The following is a 16,643-nucleotide window of genomic DNA, read 5'->3' as shown; positions in this document are numbered from 1 at the left end:
CTCTCTCCAGCCTCACGGGCTCTCCCAGCGCCGCCATCTTGCTTCCTTCCCTCCTCCTCCTCCTCCTCCTCAGCGGCTCTAAGGGAAATGACGCCCGGCGGAGGCGGCGACACGAAAAGGCCGCGAGAGCACGAAGGAAGATGGCGACCTCAAAGCCCCTCGGCTGGCCGGCTGGCTGGCTCTGCCTGCCGTCCGCGCCGGTTTCGTGCTCTCCTTTATGCGTCCCCGTTGGTTTAACGGGGCTGAGTCGGTGCTGTGCTATTTCTGCGCCTTCCTCCGAAGCGCACCCCGCGGTGGTCCCCGACGTCTTCACTCCGAAGCGCTCCTCGCTGAACTCAGCAGGACCCTGTAAGCGAGGCAGCTTGTAGTTGGAAAGGCGGGCCGTTTGAAATGCAGAAAGGCCGTTCCTCCTGCCTCTGTTTTGCTGGTAGAAACGGAGACTTCCAACCGAAGCTTTCCTAGGCCAAAATCCGTGTCTCCCTAGATTGGAATAAGAGCTGGCACACTTACAATGTAGAGCCAAGCAGTGCCAGAGAGGTGTGGGCACGTTCCTGTTCACAGAAGGGGGATGGGGGAGAGAGCCGGTGGTCGTTTTAAAAAATAAGTTATGCCTGAATCTGTATGCTTCTCCCTCCCGTGAAAACGTGGACATACCGATGCACCCTTCTTGCGTCTGAACTTCTATTCCAGGTAGACACAAAAGGTAGGATTTCCTAAAAGGAGAGGAGGGAACACACATCTCTTGTTCACCTGCAGTGAGTGGGCAGGAAGAAAACCACGACGTTATGAAAAACCGTCATAATTCCCATTCTAAATTATTCACATTGATAAAAGGCATAATTGGAGACGTTTAGCTTTCTTTTTTTTTAGCTTTCTAAAAGTGTCAGGATTTTGAAACTGCAGCATCAGTGAATAAAAATCATAACTAGAAGTTTCCCCTCCCCCTCAAACCCCCCCCCCCATTGCAGTTTTAATGCTTGTAAAGGCAACAGCAAGGAAACTTTTCATTAATCTTACTCAAATGATGGCTAGAGCCAGGGTACAATGCAGTGTAAATGAAAATGATAATATAGAGATGGAGAACATATGATGTTTTACTACACAGTCATGGATTTAAAGTCTCATGATCTCTTACAGTTTAATCCTCAGGGTAGGGCTGCTGAGAATTACAGTCTAACAATATCTGATTTTGTTCAATAGGGATGGGAGTTCCAGAAAAAGAAACTCCCAGTCCCATAATTTGGCAGGATTCCCCCCCCCCCAGGTGAAAAGCACCCAGCTTCACCTTTGTGGATCGCTCTTTACAGAGGTAGCCTCCATTGGAACTCGTTCCCTCCCTCCATGTACCTGTGCAGGTTGCAGGGAATCCTCATGACTTAAAAAAAAGGTGCAGCGGGGCACTTTTCAGAAGGTGTGAAAAAATGGTGCAGGAACAACATGTAAGTAAGAGGGCTACTCTAGCTCCTGCCATTTGACAGCTCCCAATCCCATAATTTCTACTTATTTATGGAGTCCAGTTTTTCCAACAGTCCGAGACAGACAGACAGAAGGTGATTTCTACCTGTGTCTAAGCACTTCACCCTGCACATTTTAGAGTTACTGTTTTATTGTTGCATATGTGTGTTCTGTGCCATCAAGTTAGAACCAGCTTTCTGGCGACCCTAATAGGACTTTCAAGGTAAGTGAGAAATTTAAGAAGTGGTTTTATCAGTTTCCATGGCTAAGCGGGGATTCAAATCATGTTCCCCAGAGTCCTTGTCTGTCACTCTGTTTACTACATTACACTGGGAATCCGTTAAACTATTAGCCTGCGGTAATGGGGGAAATCAGCTGCTACAGCATCTCTGATAGTTTCTTATTCAGTCTTTTCTTTAAAATACCTGTTGAAGAACTCACCATCTTGCAGGGATATTTTGTTCCACTTTCAAAGAGCTTGTGTGTTGGGAAAATTTTCTTACTGTAAGCTTGTTTTTGTTTGTTTAACGTATAGCATGCTCTCTTTTGAAAATGAGACGTGAGGCAGCATGCAGTTAAATAGAACAAACACAATTAAAATATGAAAAGAATAAAAACATTAGCAATTTTAAAACACAGAAATAAAAGAAAACAGAACACCCAGCCAATTAAAAGCCCCTTGTACAGCAAATTAGGTCAGTTGTCAAAGTCCCACATGTTCAAAGAGGACTCTGTCTGCTGGCACAAAGATGGAACAGGAGCAGGCAACCTCTCTCTGTGGGAAGTCCCTGGGGTTGGAAATATCTTTTAATTTGAGCCTGTTTGCAACCTGACCTATGAAATAACTGAACACATTTGTTTCATCATCTTTATGAAAAACCTACAAATACGTGAAGAGGTCTGTTTCTTCAGTCTTCCTGAAGCACATTGGACATAATCATAGCTATGCTGGCTTTCAAAGGGGACGTGGTGGCGTTGCGGGCTAAACCACAGAAGCCTGTGCTGCAGGGTCAGAAGACCAAGCAGTCGTAAGATCGAATCCACGCAACGGAGTGAGCTCCCATCGCTTGTCCCAGCTCCCGCCAACCTAACAGTTCGAAAGCATGCAAATGCAAGTAGATAAATAGGGACCACTTCGGTGGGAAGGTAACAGCGTTCCGTGTCTAAGTTGCACTGGCCATGTGACCACGGAAGATTGTCTTCGGACAAAACGCTGGCTCTATGGCTTGGAAACGGGGATGAGCACTGCCCCCTAGAGTCGAACACGACTGGACAAAAATTGTCAAGGGGAACCTTTACCTTTACCTTTTTATGCTGGCTTTCAGTACAACAACTCTAAACAGATGGTGTTTTGCACCCAGTCCAAATCAGACCCTGAGATTTTTCAGCCCATGAAGTTCTTCTCTTTCCTGCACTTTTCTCATTTATTTTACACTGAATGATCAGCTGTAATAATCTGTACTTATCATTTCTCAGTACAGTATTTGACCAACATAATCTAGCTTTTCTGTGTTTATGTGCTTTATGACTTGTTGTTCCGTGTTTAGTTGTGCTGTGCTTTCATTGATTATCTTCTCAGTTTAGGGAATTCTTAGCATTCTACAACAAATCCACATTTCAGATGTTTCTAAACTGCCTACGTTAAAATCCACAATTACCCATTATATGCCCTGTTTCCCTGAAAATAAGACAGGGTCTTATATTTTATTTTTATTTTATTTATTTAATTTATACCCCACCTATCTGCTCAGAACGAACACTCTAGGCGGCTTATATTAATTTTTGCTAAAAAAACACATTAGGGCTTATTTTCAGGGGATGTTTTATTTATTTTTTCATGTACACCAATCTACATTTATTTAAATACAGTCATGTCATCTTCTTCTGGTTGATGCACAATGCTGCACGATGGTGGAGGGCAGGGTTTGAATGAACTGGGGCTTATTTTGGGGGTAGGGCTTATATTACGAGCATCCTGAAATATCATACTAGGACTTATTTTCAGGTTAGGTCTTATTTTAGGGGAAACAGTAAAATGGATAATACTTAGCACTGTACAATCTCATTCTTAAAGCTACGTTTTTGTTGTATATTGCATTCTCCATCTTAAAGAAGCTGTTCTGGGCCATCTTTATGCTCACATCTATTGTGAGAATTATATGCTATCAGTTCATTCAACCACATTTATATTAGCCAGTATGCACCATGCTTACAGTTTGGCCTTTAACTGGACTTGTGTTTGGTCTCTTCTCAATGCTAACTATATCCAGTTCCTTCAATATTTTCTCATAGGACTTGGTGTCATGGCTCCTTGCCACCTTTTTGACTTTCCATGGATACATTTGTTTTGCTGTATTTTTATTTAAATAATTTCCATATTCCTTCCCCCTTTACTAAGTCATGTGGGGCCTGTGCACAGCTCTATATTCTTGCTGTCCATATGTAGATGAGTGTATTTATGGGCTTTTCATGGATCAAATACCTATAAGAGGATGATTTATTTAACTCTGTCCTTGAGCCTGGTTTCTAAGACTGAACAGGATATTTTTGCTATGGGTGAATCAGAGTCCGCTTGGACAATTTGCTATTCCTCAATCCCATGTTCCCATCTGAAAAATTGGAATGTTATTTATAACTCTGAAATAATATGAGGATACCGAAGACAATGACTGCATTTACTGTATGTTCTAAAAAATATAAGAGGTGTGGCCTATTGGATAGAATATTGGGTAATCCATATTTCAGTTCTATTTGCTTGAAAATCATGAACATGTTTCTGGCTAGTATCCTGTTCTGTAGTTCTGCTACTGCAGCTGGAATGATATCACTGGCAGCAGCAGATTGCTTCTAATTAAATGGTTTCTGTTCAATTTGAATAGCCTTGTGAACAAGTTGTATCCAGCTGAAAATCTAAGCAAGATTTCTTTACCAGCAACCCGCTGCTGCTGGTGATGTCATTCCCACTATACTGGCAGAACTGTGCAACTGGATACTGGCCTTTGTATTCAGTTAGTATGTTCACCTTCAGTTTAAATTATAAATTAAGACATAACCTTGATTTGTAAGAATAACAGTGTAATCTTAACTGAGAGATCTATGCTCTGGAGGAGATTTGGATGGGGCATAGCTCTGTTGTCAATACTACTGCAGACTTCAGTGCTCCACTGGATCCCCAGCAGATTTTCTTATATGCCTCCCAACTCAGTGCCAGAAGGACATATGGCATAGGTGGAGTGTGATGGAGAGACCATGTACTGACCCTAATCCCATGTAGTCTATGTACATGACACTTTGAAAATGATATATGCACATAAATGGGTGGCGTTGTGAGAATGGCTGATGGTCGGATTCCGAAAGATCTCCTGTATGGAGAATTAGTGCAGGTAAAGCGCCCCAGAGGGAGGCCACAGCTGCGATGCAAGCAGGATCTGAAGGCCTTAGGAATGCACCTCAACAGATGGGAAACCTTGACATCTGAGCATTCAGCCTGGAGGCAGGCAGTGCATCACGGCCTCTCCCATTTTGAAGAGACACTTGTCCAGCAGGCCGAGGCAAAGAGGCAGTCCGGAAACCAGCCAAATCAGAGAGCTGGACAGGGGACAGATTGTATTTGTCTTCAGTGTAGAATGGATTGTCACTCTTGAATTGGTCTTCTCAGCCACACTAGATGTTCAAAGCCTTCCATACAGAGCACATTACCATAGTCTCTCGAGACCGAAGGTGTAAGTACATTTCCTAGTATTGGGCCTAATGAGATGGGAAGAAAATAAGTTCAGAAAAGTTGCCCACATGTTGCCTATCATACCCACAGTGGAGTGATGAAGATCTGGGTACAGTATCAATCAATTCCCAATCACAGTACCAGTATTATAAGTAGAGATGGGCACAACCTGCAGTTTGGTGCTTCAGCATGGTTGGGCAGATTGGATTCCCCGCCCCACCTCCTCCCCCAGGCGCCCATTCCACCTCCTCCCCCAGGGCGCCCCACCTCCTCCCCCAGGCGTCCTAATTCCTATTAGCAGGCCTCTCTGCCCCACCTCTTCCTCTGAGTGTGCACCCACTGGAGGAGGTTAGGCGGGGAATCTGGAGTGCCCCACCCAACACCTGTGAGTCCAAACCACACTGAAGAGCCAAACTACAGTTCTTGCTTATCTCTAATGAAAAGTACTACACTGGCAGAGCATGATTTAGCTGACAGGCCACACAGCATGGGGCTGCATCTCTGTGGTATGCAAAGAGATATTCCTTAGTACTGTAATAGATATCTGTGAAGGAAGGACATTTTCCATACAACACAGAAGAGCAATCGGCGCTAAAAAACTCAGACTGCAAAATTCAAAAATCTTTTTTTTAAATATTTTAGGAATAGGGTAGGGAATACAAAATGTAAAAGGAAGTGAAAGGGATGGGAAAGGGGTTTTAAGGACAGGAGAACACAGAATATACAATCATCCAGTCTGTTCATATTAAGTACTGTATACAATCATCCAATCCATTCATTTTTCAATAAAAAATCAACTTTCTACTTTTTTAAACTATTTGATTACCCTCTAGCTATCAACTTATATTTATGTTTTAGTTTAAATAAGTTACTCCAACACTATCAGGAAACCGAAACCAATTGTAAAATACATCCCCTCTTTCAATTTCCTTCTGTCTTGGACATACATTCAGCATGCCTGAAAAAGTATCCATTTCTATCACTTTCCATATTTTCTGTTGTTTCCATGGCTCTATTTTCTTCCAGTTTTTGGAAGAGAAGGATGAATCCAGGATAGTAATCCGATTTTTAACATCACATTTTCGGACTGTTGTAGCTAAATAGCTCACTGGGTAACTCTTAATGCCATCTATGTTATCTGGCATCACACTCAATAAAACAGTTCTGGAGTTAGTACAGTTTAATTTAACTGTTGTTTAACATCTGATGATTTCTCTTTCATCAAATCTTCCATCTAGCTGAGACATTCATTTACCTGCTGAAATCCTGTTATTATCTATTAGGCATCCTTCAGTCTCGAAAGACTATGGTAACGTGCTCTGTATGAAGGACTTGGAACAGCGTCTAGTGTGGCTGAGGAGGCCAATTCCATCTTTCCAATGAGTATGGTCTGTATAGATAATACTCTTTAGTTTCCACTATTATCATTTGCATGGTAACCTGCCATTCTTTATCTGACAAAGTCCCCAAGAGTTGACATTTAAATTTTTCGGAGGCCATTTCCATCTTTCCAATGAGTATGGTCTGTATAGATAATACTCTTTAGTTTCCACTATTTTATCAACAAACCAAACCCATCGTCATAAACCTCCCCTAGGTACTTTCTCCCCTCCTTACCCAGATGTTATACAGTGGGGTCTTGACTTAAGAACCACTCATAGGAAAATATTGACTTGACTTACATACTTAAATTTGAGTTAAGAACTGAAAAAAACCACGTGGGAGGCAGGGAAAGTGCAAAATGTGAACTTTCAGTTAACTGTTGGCCAGTGAAACGGGTGCCTGTCTGCTTCCTCACTCCTCCCAGCGTTTAGAAAGTGGATTGGGAGACAGTCTTCAGACTGCCTGGTACTGTCCTGCCTGGACTGTATTTTCCCTGCATTCCCTGAACCTTTCTTGACCTAAGAAAAAAAGAAACAAAATATCCCCCTCTAGTGGTTGAAGGCAGAATAGCAGCTTCCCATTAGTTTCTATGGACGGAAAAGAGCAGATACGGATCAAATGGTTTTCAATGCATTCCTATGGGAAATGCAGATTTGACCTGAGAACTTTTTGACTTGAGAACCGCCTTCCAATACAGATTGAGTTCTCAAGTCAAGACCCCACTGTAGTATATAAATCAACTTTTAGCCCAGCAGTTTAAATTATGACCATGGCAGTATTGTCAGAGTCCCACGCAGTCCAGCCAAGAAAAAATCCAGGCTAAACAGCAGACAGAGGAAGTCAGTCTCTTCAATAGATACCCTTATAATCCATCAAACTCCAGTCATGGTTTTCCTAGCTCCTCAGTCTAGCTGATTGCGTCATCTCACTGGTGATTCACAGTCCGTTTTCTTACTTCCAAAAGCTTATTCTTCCTTCTCTGAAAACCCAGCAAGATTCTGTTATTAGAGTCCCATACAGTCTAGGGAGAAAGATCCAGACTAAACAGCATTCACAAAATTTCAGTCCCTTAAAGCCTGTCCAGTGGTATTTTCGCTGGGATTTTTTCCAGAAGCACAAGATTTTTCTGTCTCGCTGTCTCTCTGTTCGACCTTGAGCCAGCCTGCTGTTTAAGAATCAGTTTTGTTTTGAAGAAGCAGGCTGGCAAGAAAGACTCGCCACTCCTTATCTTCTTTCGGCCAAGTATTTTCACTCTAATTTCTTAATGAGATTATTCATAAATCAAAGGCTTCAACTTACTTTGTTATTGTATATTTTCAGCCGTATTTCTTGTTCTCTCCTCGGGAGTGGGGGTGGAGTTACTTACAGCTATTCTGCCAAGATGGCTCCCGTCTCTGAACTGTGCTCAGGTGAATTTTCAGAGGGAAGAAATATCAGGTTGCTGTCCAATCTTCTTCCTTCTGTAGCTTACCAACTGCTTCAGAGAGACCTCTCCTGGTCTCCCCTTCGATCCTCCATTTCTAGAGGGACCCCAGACCGGGCGGTTCCAGCAAAATTCAAACAATCATCACCTACATGAGTGAATGCACATCTGCTCTGTGAACATAACTCTCCTGAAATCCTTTACGGTGGTAGTAAGCAAGATAAATACAGCAGGGCTGTCATATCCACAGAATCAATACCCGTGGTTTAACTTAGCTGCTGCCTGGAAAACAAAAATAGGATCCAGAAATGCACATTCCCGAGTTGTATTACCTCTCTTGACACCAAGAGAGGCTTGGAAAGAGAAAACTAGGACGTGGGCATTCCCTGTGGTTGCACTGCATTTATGGAATAACTTCCCACTTGAAATTCGCCTGGCCCCTTCCTTCACTGGAGATTTTCGAAAGACATCTTAAAACATGGTTGTACAGACAGGCCTTCCCAGACTTCACATTACAGAGCGCAATGGTCAACTTGGCACTTAAGTCACCAATTCCCTTTCTTTTATTAATTGTTTTATATTGCTGTTGTTTTAGTTAATTGATTATTTTTATTTAATTTTGGGTAGTTGTTATATTTATCTAATTATGATTTAATGTTTTTTCTTTCTGTCATGAACTTTCCAGAGTAGCCTGGGTAGCAAGTAAGTGAGCCGCAACTAGAGTAGGCATATTTAAATCAATTGCTGATGAGTTGACTCAACAAATATCCACTGATTTAATGGGTCCATTCTACTGTGACTTAATATACTAAGCAATGGAATTTCTGTTTTTGTTTATTGTTTAGCGAAACAGAATGAGGTAATAATATCCAATAAACATAGTACTCTGTCACATATATTTATATTTTAGGTGGAGGTGACATTTTCTTATTGTTATCCCTACATTGGATTAGTTTTGTATCTAGACATAGTGTCAGAGAGTTCTGTGGAGCAGATGTCCTGATTTTCTTATATGGTGGACAGATGAGCCTCTAGACAAAATCCAGTTCCAGCTGTCTAGTTGTCATTGCATCCATCTGTGAACTACAAACAAATCAAACAAGATCACTATATTTTGAAAAACATTATCAGGGCTAAACTCCACTGTATATTTAGGGAGTAAGTATTGTTGACTTCAGTAGGACTTGCTTCTGAGTAAATGTGTAGGATTTTCACCACAGCTGCCTAACCATGTGAAGGAGACTTCTGCAGTACTAGGTCATTCTGTTGCGGATGCTCTTAACGCCTATGTCGTCAGTGCATTCATCCTGCCCTTGTGTGCATGATGTGCTCTTTTGTGCAAGTCTCATCTGTCACCAATTTAATCTAAGTGTGGGGCAAGCCCATTTCATGTTATGAAAGCAATCCACATGTGGGCTACAAGCGGGACAAACCCATTGCATGCATTCGCTTTTTGTGGAGGTCGATGTGGAGCTGGGTCTGCAGTGCATGTGCTTGTATGTAGTTACTTTCATCCTAAAGCATTTGAACTTTGGTTTTAAAACAAAGACAAATGACATGACTAAAATGCAAAATACTGCCCCTTGTACCCAGCGGGATTCCCTGCTTCTGAGACTGATTTTAAGATTGGTCACTTCCTCTGTTGTGTGATGAGGGATTCTGTTCTGTGCATTTCAATGAAATGTTCAGAAGTGAAGGAGTGTATATCAGTGAACAAAGTCAATTCATGTGGCATTTTGAGTCAGAAAATAATTAGATCTGAAAGCACCATAAAATACCCCTGCCATATAATCCAGATGTCTTGCGGCTGGTGTTATATGAAGTAGCTGCTACTCTATTTTTATAATGGGAAATGTCAGACCTACAGCTGACACGTGAAGGTGCAATATAAATCTGGAAAGTTGTTTCCTTGGATGTGAATCATAAACTACCAAAGCTGAAGTGCTTTCCCACAAGCTACTTTGCCCCATAATTTTCCACAGGGCGAATTCAAGACTGAGGAGTTTGTTCTCATAAGTTCCTCAACTTTCTGTGTTTCTTCTCCATCTTGGACAGCATTTGGACTGCTATTCTTTCCCCCCCTAAAGGTCCAAATAGATACATGTGTGCTGTCATGTTGTTACATGATTACCTATGTGTCAAAATATTTTCCTGGTGCCGCCATACTATATAAGGACATAAAAGAGGACCTTTTCAGTGGCTATTCGCAAGCAGTAAAGCTCCTTCCTAAGGAGACCAGACTGACATCTATCTCCCTCTTGTCCTTCTGTTGGCAAGCAAAAGCCCTTCTGTTCAGGAAAACCTTTGGTATCTGGCTCGCTGCCAGGGGAAAAGGTTTTAATAGAGAATGCCTTTGAAAGTGTTTTTCAATTGTGCTTTTAAAAATGTGTTAATTTTTTTAAAAAAATCATTTGTTTTAATATACTAATATTAATTGCTTTTCAATATTGTAATTGTATTTTAGCTGTATTTGTGGTTTGAATATTTTGTAACCTAATTTTAATCTATTTATTGGGAGAAAATAGAGGTATGCAGTAAATTGTATGAATGTACGTAAATGTGTGTTGAATGATCCATATAGAACTAATCATTATGATTGCATAACCATAAGCTTAGATTGCAAATGAAGCCACATTTAATCACAAACTTGAGCTTCCTTTTAGATGAAATAAGAAATTCAAGCTTGTACTGTAAACTGGGATGTGAGTTAAGAAATATGGACACTTGCCTGTCAGCAGTTAAATCAGTTATGCACTCTTGCCAACACACAAGTCCCTGGTTTCATGAAGAAGAGACTGTGAGCTCCTTTTCATAAGACTGAATGACATTTCATGCCTTCCAAAAATTCATTGTGTGACTTGAATATGCTAATAAAGAGTATCATCAAGACTTTGTAGTGCAGGCTGAATTTTCTATGCACCCCAACAAGCATACATTGCGTAAAATAATGTCAGTATCAGCTTTGCAGATTGGAGATGCCTCTAAAGCAGCCATATATAACTGTTGTGGCCTGAAGTACTTTGACCAGCTTTAGTTGGTGTGCTGGCTACACCTTTTAGAGAAAGTAGATTTGGCCACCTTAATCATTTTTCCAGTAGATGATATATTGTAATGTTTTCCGTGAGGATGTTCTTAAGCAGAGTTTGGAAACTGCAGCCAGTATTAGGTTGTTGTTATTGTGTGCTGTCATTGTTATTGTGTGCTGTACCTTCTTGAGTTTTGAGAACCGTATTCCTGTTGATGCCACCACATAATGACATCATTGCCCTTTGAACTGCAGTTTCATAGTGTATATTCATGTTCATGATATCTTCTTTAACCTCTATATAGGGCTCTGAAGTGTTACGGCCTCAAATTTGTACGCTCTATATGTTATCTTGGGGGACGTTGTGGTCCTAAAGGAAAATATTGACATTGTACTCGTTTGGCAGAGTGTGGCCATTCAGGAAACCGTATATTTGATCGCTGAATGAAATATCTTAGAATAAATGTTTTGTAGTCACCATTGTATGTTGATAGCAATTTTACTTCTTAAATACGTTTGTCAGTAGTCTAATATAGATCCATCTTGCAATTAATTTTTGTCCTGTTTCAGACATTTTTAGAACTTTGTTTTCCTTGTAGAAGGAGCCAGTGCATCCACTGGGGATTAAAAGGCAATCGTAGTTATCACACTGCACCCAGACCCATGCTGGTGTACATTTGTCCTTATTTTTGTTTAAAAACTTCACTGTAAGAAGAACCTAGAATAAGTTTTAACATCTGTCTTACTTTCAAAGTGGAATAGCAGATGATGATGCCTCTCTAGTAGAGGCCAATGTTTTGGGCATGCTCTGGGAAGTGTCCTAGAATTCGTCATGCATGCTCATGAGGACACCTGGCCCCATGTCACACAGCAGATTTCTGGTGTGCATCACAGAAAATGCCTTATGATTCATCTCATGCGCCAATTGATTTGCATGTAAGAAGAGCCCAGCATTTTGCTATATGTCACAGAATGCTTCTCTTGATTAATTTTGCAGAGATTGACTGGCGCAAGCACATTTAAAGAGTTTTCACATTCACTTCTGGCAAGTGTGGGAGTGCACAGCGGACATATGGAAGGACCTTTCTGTGCTTCAGCTGTTGGAATTTATGTCATTATGATGCTTTTCTCCCTTCTGTGCACATGAAAAATGTGATTGATACGATAAATGTGACTAGTATGACAATACTGACACTGAGGAACTTGTTTATTCCTTGCGAAAGCTTCCAAGAGCACATTTGGGTAGTAATGCCAATTAAGTTCCACTTTCAACTGTGCAGTTTGTTAACTTTTTATTTATAGAACTATGCAATTGAAAGGTTGCCAGTGGATAATTTCAGCTAGTTCTTCTTCGCATTTACAGTACTGGAGGATAACAGAAACCAAAATCTTCACGTTGAGATAAGACCTTTCCATGAAAATACCCTGGAAGGGAAATACCGTGATGTTGAGTCATATTTTTCCTGTGCTGAACTCCTCATATAATTGTTTTACTAATCTTTCCTTAATGGATACTTACTGCCCTACATGAACTGCTCAACCTCAATGTCCTCTCATGTAACTCTGGTCTGTTTTAAATACCTTAAGTCTTTGCCATCCAGTTATCAATCTGCTGGGAACAAAGTTCTGCATCATCTGCTGTTTTGGCTAGAATTAATGGGAACTCTATTCTAGCAATAAGTTAAAGAAGACACAGCCTGTGCTAATATTCCTAGTCATTCCATAGATGTGTGGAATAGCACAACTAGGAACTAGCTCCCACATAGTTGTATATGTATGGGCGTATGTACACATGGAACATTTACTTCTAATCTTGTCCTTTGTGGATTGAATTAACAATTATGTTTCCCCTCAGTCTGGTATATTGTCATTGTCCAAAATTTGCAGCGTGATCCACACGCCTGCTTCTCTGTTAACTAATTCCTTCTGACTGTTCTCATGCACTGTACATCTTTAATCTTTTTAAATGATTCTTGCCAATTAATTTATATCCTATTTGAACTGCAGGAACCAGATATAAATCCAGTTTTCCAAATAAAGTTTTGTTGAATAGTGTGAAGCTGTTGTTTCTTGAGTTTTAAGAACAGTGTCCATGCTGATACTACACCATAATAGCCTCATTGACCTCGGAAAAAGATTCTCATACTATACATTCATGTTCATCTTTGTATCTGTTCTAATCTCTAGATAGTTCTCTGAAGTGCTGCTATCTCAAATTTGTACTCTTTAATATGTTAAATACTGTCATGTCACTTTCAGCTTATGTGAATTCATATTGTGAATTAGTGACCCCCCCCCAAAAAAAGTCTTATCATTAATAGGTCTGCTCAGGTCTTGCAGTCTTAAAACTATGAGTTCTTTTGTTAGGTCACTCCATTTCATGTTTGGTCTTCCTCTTTTCCTGCTGTCTTCAACAAGAATTATTGTCTTTTTCCAATGAGTCTCTTCTCATGATACACCCAAATTACGATAGATTCAATTTAGTCATTTTTGCTTCTAGAGAGAGTTTAGGCTTGATTTAATTTAGCACCCACTTACTTGTCTTCCTGGTGGCCAATGGTAGTTTAAAACCCTGCTTGAGCATTACATTTTAAATAAATATATTCCTTAATTATTTACACTTTGTTACTATGATGATAAACTGTTCTTCAGTTTATTGAGATAACTTCTAATAAAACAGCAATGACTAATGGGTGATCTAGAGGCCCTTTCTCCATTTACCAAATGTTAAATCAAATATATTTTTCCCCTGAATGTTTGCACCCCAGAACTGGGGCTGTAATCCTATGCATACTGAACTAGAAATGAATTTATTTGAATGCACTGGCACTTATTTTCAAGTAGTTATCCAGTACCTAGGGTTATGCTATGCAATGTCCTAATTTCTAGATAGCACAAGCGTTGTCATACTTGTGACTGTATCATTTTGCATAAAACTATACTTTGAGCTTTGGCTTAGATCAGTATCCAGGTGGTTTCTTGAATAGGCTGTTATATTTTAAAATGCACTATGGTGTGTTATTTTGGCAGCATTTCAAAGTAGTGTAGTATTGATCACATGCTGATTCTAAGGCAGATGCCTTTCTCAGTAGAATCCTGATGTCTAGCAACCAGAGCCAGATACAAGAAAGCCTGGTTGAAATAGAGTAGAAGTGTGAGATAATGCTTTTTTGGACTACAATTCCAGAATTCCCCAGGTAGCACAGTTCATGGAGATGTACAGTGGTGCCTTGCTAGACAGTTACCCCGCACGACAGGTTTTTTTTGTTGGACATTGACTTTTTGCGATCACTATAATGATTCGCAAAACAGTGATTCCTTTGGAGGAATTTCGCTGGACAGTGTTTGGTCCCTGCTTCACAAACCGATTTTCGCTAAACAACGATTTTGACAGCTCTCTCCGCACTCGCAAAACAGGTGTTTTCAGGACCTAAGCTTCGCAAGACAGCGATTTAAACAGCTGATCGGCGGTTCGCAAAGCAGCTTTCCTATGGCCGATCTTTGCTAGACAATGGCGATTCTTCCCCATTGGAACACATTAAACAGGTTTCCATGCATTCCAATGGGGAAATGCTTTTTGCTAGACAATGATTTCGCTAAACAGTGATTTCAGTGGAACGGATTATCATCGTCTAGCGAGGCACCACTGTAATCTAAGAACACACATGTGTATACCTCTAAGACAGAAATATACCAAAATTTAAAGAGGAGGGTGGTGAGATTTGCTGTGCCCTGGAGCTTCAGAAGTCTTTGTACAGAAAAAAATGCATTCACTGTGTCTTTCCATGGCTGGAAGTGAAATGCATTTTCATAGTAGCTAAAGAGCCACAATGTGTTTATCTGTTCTTTTCTGGCATCCAGCAAAATGACTGGAATAGAGGGTGTGGCTTTAGAAGATGTAGGAGTTGTTGTTACATATTCAACTGTCAGGAAATGCAATTGTAGTTCCATGTAAATTATTCCGGGAGCCTGGTCCCTGAATCACTTGTGTGCAGGGCAATTTGAACGTAATTAAGATTCTGGTTTTAAGGTTCAATGGCAAAGACAAAATAGGCACAGCATTGTGATCAGAAACATATTGCTAGCTTCTTTCAAATATTATTTCTACATGTTTAAGCAAAAACATGTGAATCTGGGCAATAAATGTTTCTCTAAATGTTCAGCTTCTTCATTTCTTTTACTGTATTGAGGATTTTTCCTGCAATATGCATGCTCTGTTCATTGCATGTTCCTAATCAAACTTCACACTCAAGATCATTAGTATCCTATGACCATCTAAAGCCTGCTAAGGAGTGAGGATTTTTTTTTCTGTGTTGTCATGACACCTGTACTTGGAAGACAGGTTCCCTTAGTCGTTACCTTTCCCAGGCCTGGATGCTCATCACAATGCTGAACAGCAGTCAAGATACCATCAAACTTGTATTGATGAGACATTAATCAGCATAGGTTATTAATCAGTTGGCAGTAAAAGAATATGACGATATGCATTACATTTCCTGTGGTGTGCGTGTATGTGCGTGTGCGTGTGTGGTTTTTTTTCCTATAGTCATCACAGGGACACAGGAAACCTCATAAGTCAGATCATTGGTCGGTCTAGACCAGGCTTGTCCAACCTGTGGCCCGAGGGCCGCATGCGGCCCAGGTTGGCTCATAATGCAGCCCAGTGCAATTTTTTATTCTTAAAGAAATTCCAAAGTTTCAAGTTACACTGCCGGCACTTGCGGCCGGAATGTGGCTGGGGCACGTCACAATGGTGGGGGGGAGGGAAGGAAGGAAGGAGCGGGAGGGGAGGGGAGAAGGGGGCTGTGTGACTGCATTGTGCCGTCCCTGTCAATAGGTGGACCCCCTCCCAGCCCCATAATGCCGCCGGAGTTGAAGCTGGCAGTCTCTGCTGTCTGAGATCGCAGCTGCCGGTAAGCGCGCTTGGAGCCGGGCTGCAGAGGACGGCTAGGGCTGCCCCCCTCATGCGGCCCAAACCAAATTTTCATCTTCTAATGTGGCCCAGGGAAGGTGAAAGGTTGGACACCCCTGGTTTAGACCAATCTTGTTGACTGACTGGCAGTAGCTCTGCATGTTTTCAGGAAGGATTCCCCCACCAGCCCCTTTCAGGGATCAAACTTGGGATCTTCTCCATGAAAAGCATGTCCATGAAGAGCCTTGAACTACAGTTTCTTTTCTCCCCATCAATGTACCTGCAGGGTTTTTTTAAAAAAGCAATACAAAACCCTTCAAAATTTGTCAAAGTAAGAATTATATCTCGTCTTTAGTCGTTTAGTCGTGTCCGACTCCTCGTGACCCCATGGACCAGAGCACGCCAGGCCCTCCTATCTTCCACTGCCTCCCGGAGTTGTGTCAAATTCATGTTGGTAGCTTCGCAGACACTGTCCAGCCATCTCATCCTCGGTCGTCCCCTTCTCTTGCCGTCACACTTTCCTAACATCAAGGTTTTTTCCAAGGAGTCTTCTCTTCTCATGAGATGGCCAAAGTACTGGAGCCTCAGCTTCAGGATCTGTCCTTCCAGTGAGCACTCAGGGTTGATTTCCTTTAGAATTGATAGGTTTGTTGTCCTTGCAGTCCAGGGGATTCTCAAGAGCCTCCTCCAGCACCACAATTCAAAGGCATCAATTCTTCGGCGG

The 16,643-nt window shown here is 41.3% G+C and overlaps 1 protein-coding gene and 1 long non-coding RNA gene across 3 annotated transcripts in view; one reads left to right on the top strand and one right to left on the bottom strand.

Moving 5' to 3' along the window:
* The window catches only part of LIN7C (lin-7 cell polarity scaffold C), a 32,732-nt gene extending 20,703 nt beyond the window's left edge, over positions 1–12,029 (bottom strand). For both annotated transcript variants that reach the window (XM_020790429.3, XM_078382973.1), the window contains exon 1: positions 1–12,029. In XM_020790429.3, the coding sequence (XP_020646088.2) occupies positions 1–739 (739 nt within the window). In that variant the 5' untranslated portion in view covers positions 740–12,029.
* LOC110077407 (uncharacterized) lies at positions 221–13,062 on the top strand. The gene is made up of 2 exons (XR_013540369.1): positions 221–348; positions 12,005–13,062. It is a non-coding gene; the product is annotated as an uncharacterized LOC110077407 (long non-coding RNA).
* Positions 13,063–16,643: the final 3,581 nt, after the last annotated feature.

This window comes from Pogona vitticeps, chromosome 1 (assembly GCF_051106095.1).
Source record: "Pogona vitticeps strain Pit_001003342236 chromosome 1, PviZW2.1, whole genome shotgun sequence".
Classification (NCBI taxonomy): Eukaryota; Metazoa; Chordata; class Lepidosauria; order Squamata; family Agamidae; genus Pogona; species Pogona vitticeps.
The sequence above is the reverse complement of the archived record's forward strand: the minus strand, read 5'-3'. Positions and strand labels throughout refer to the sequence as shown.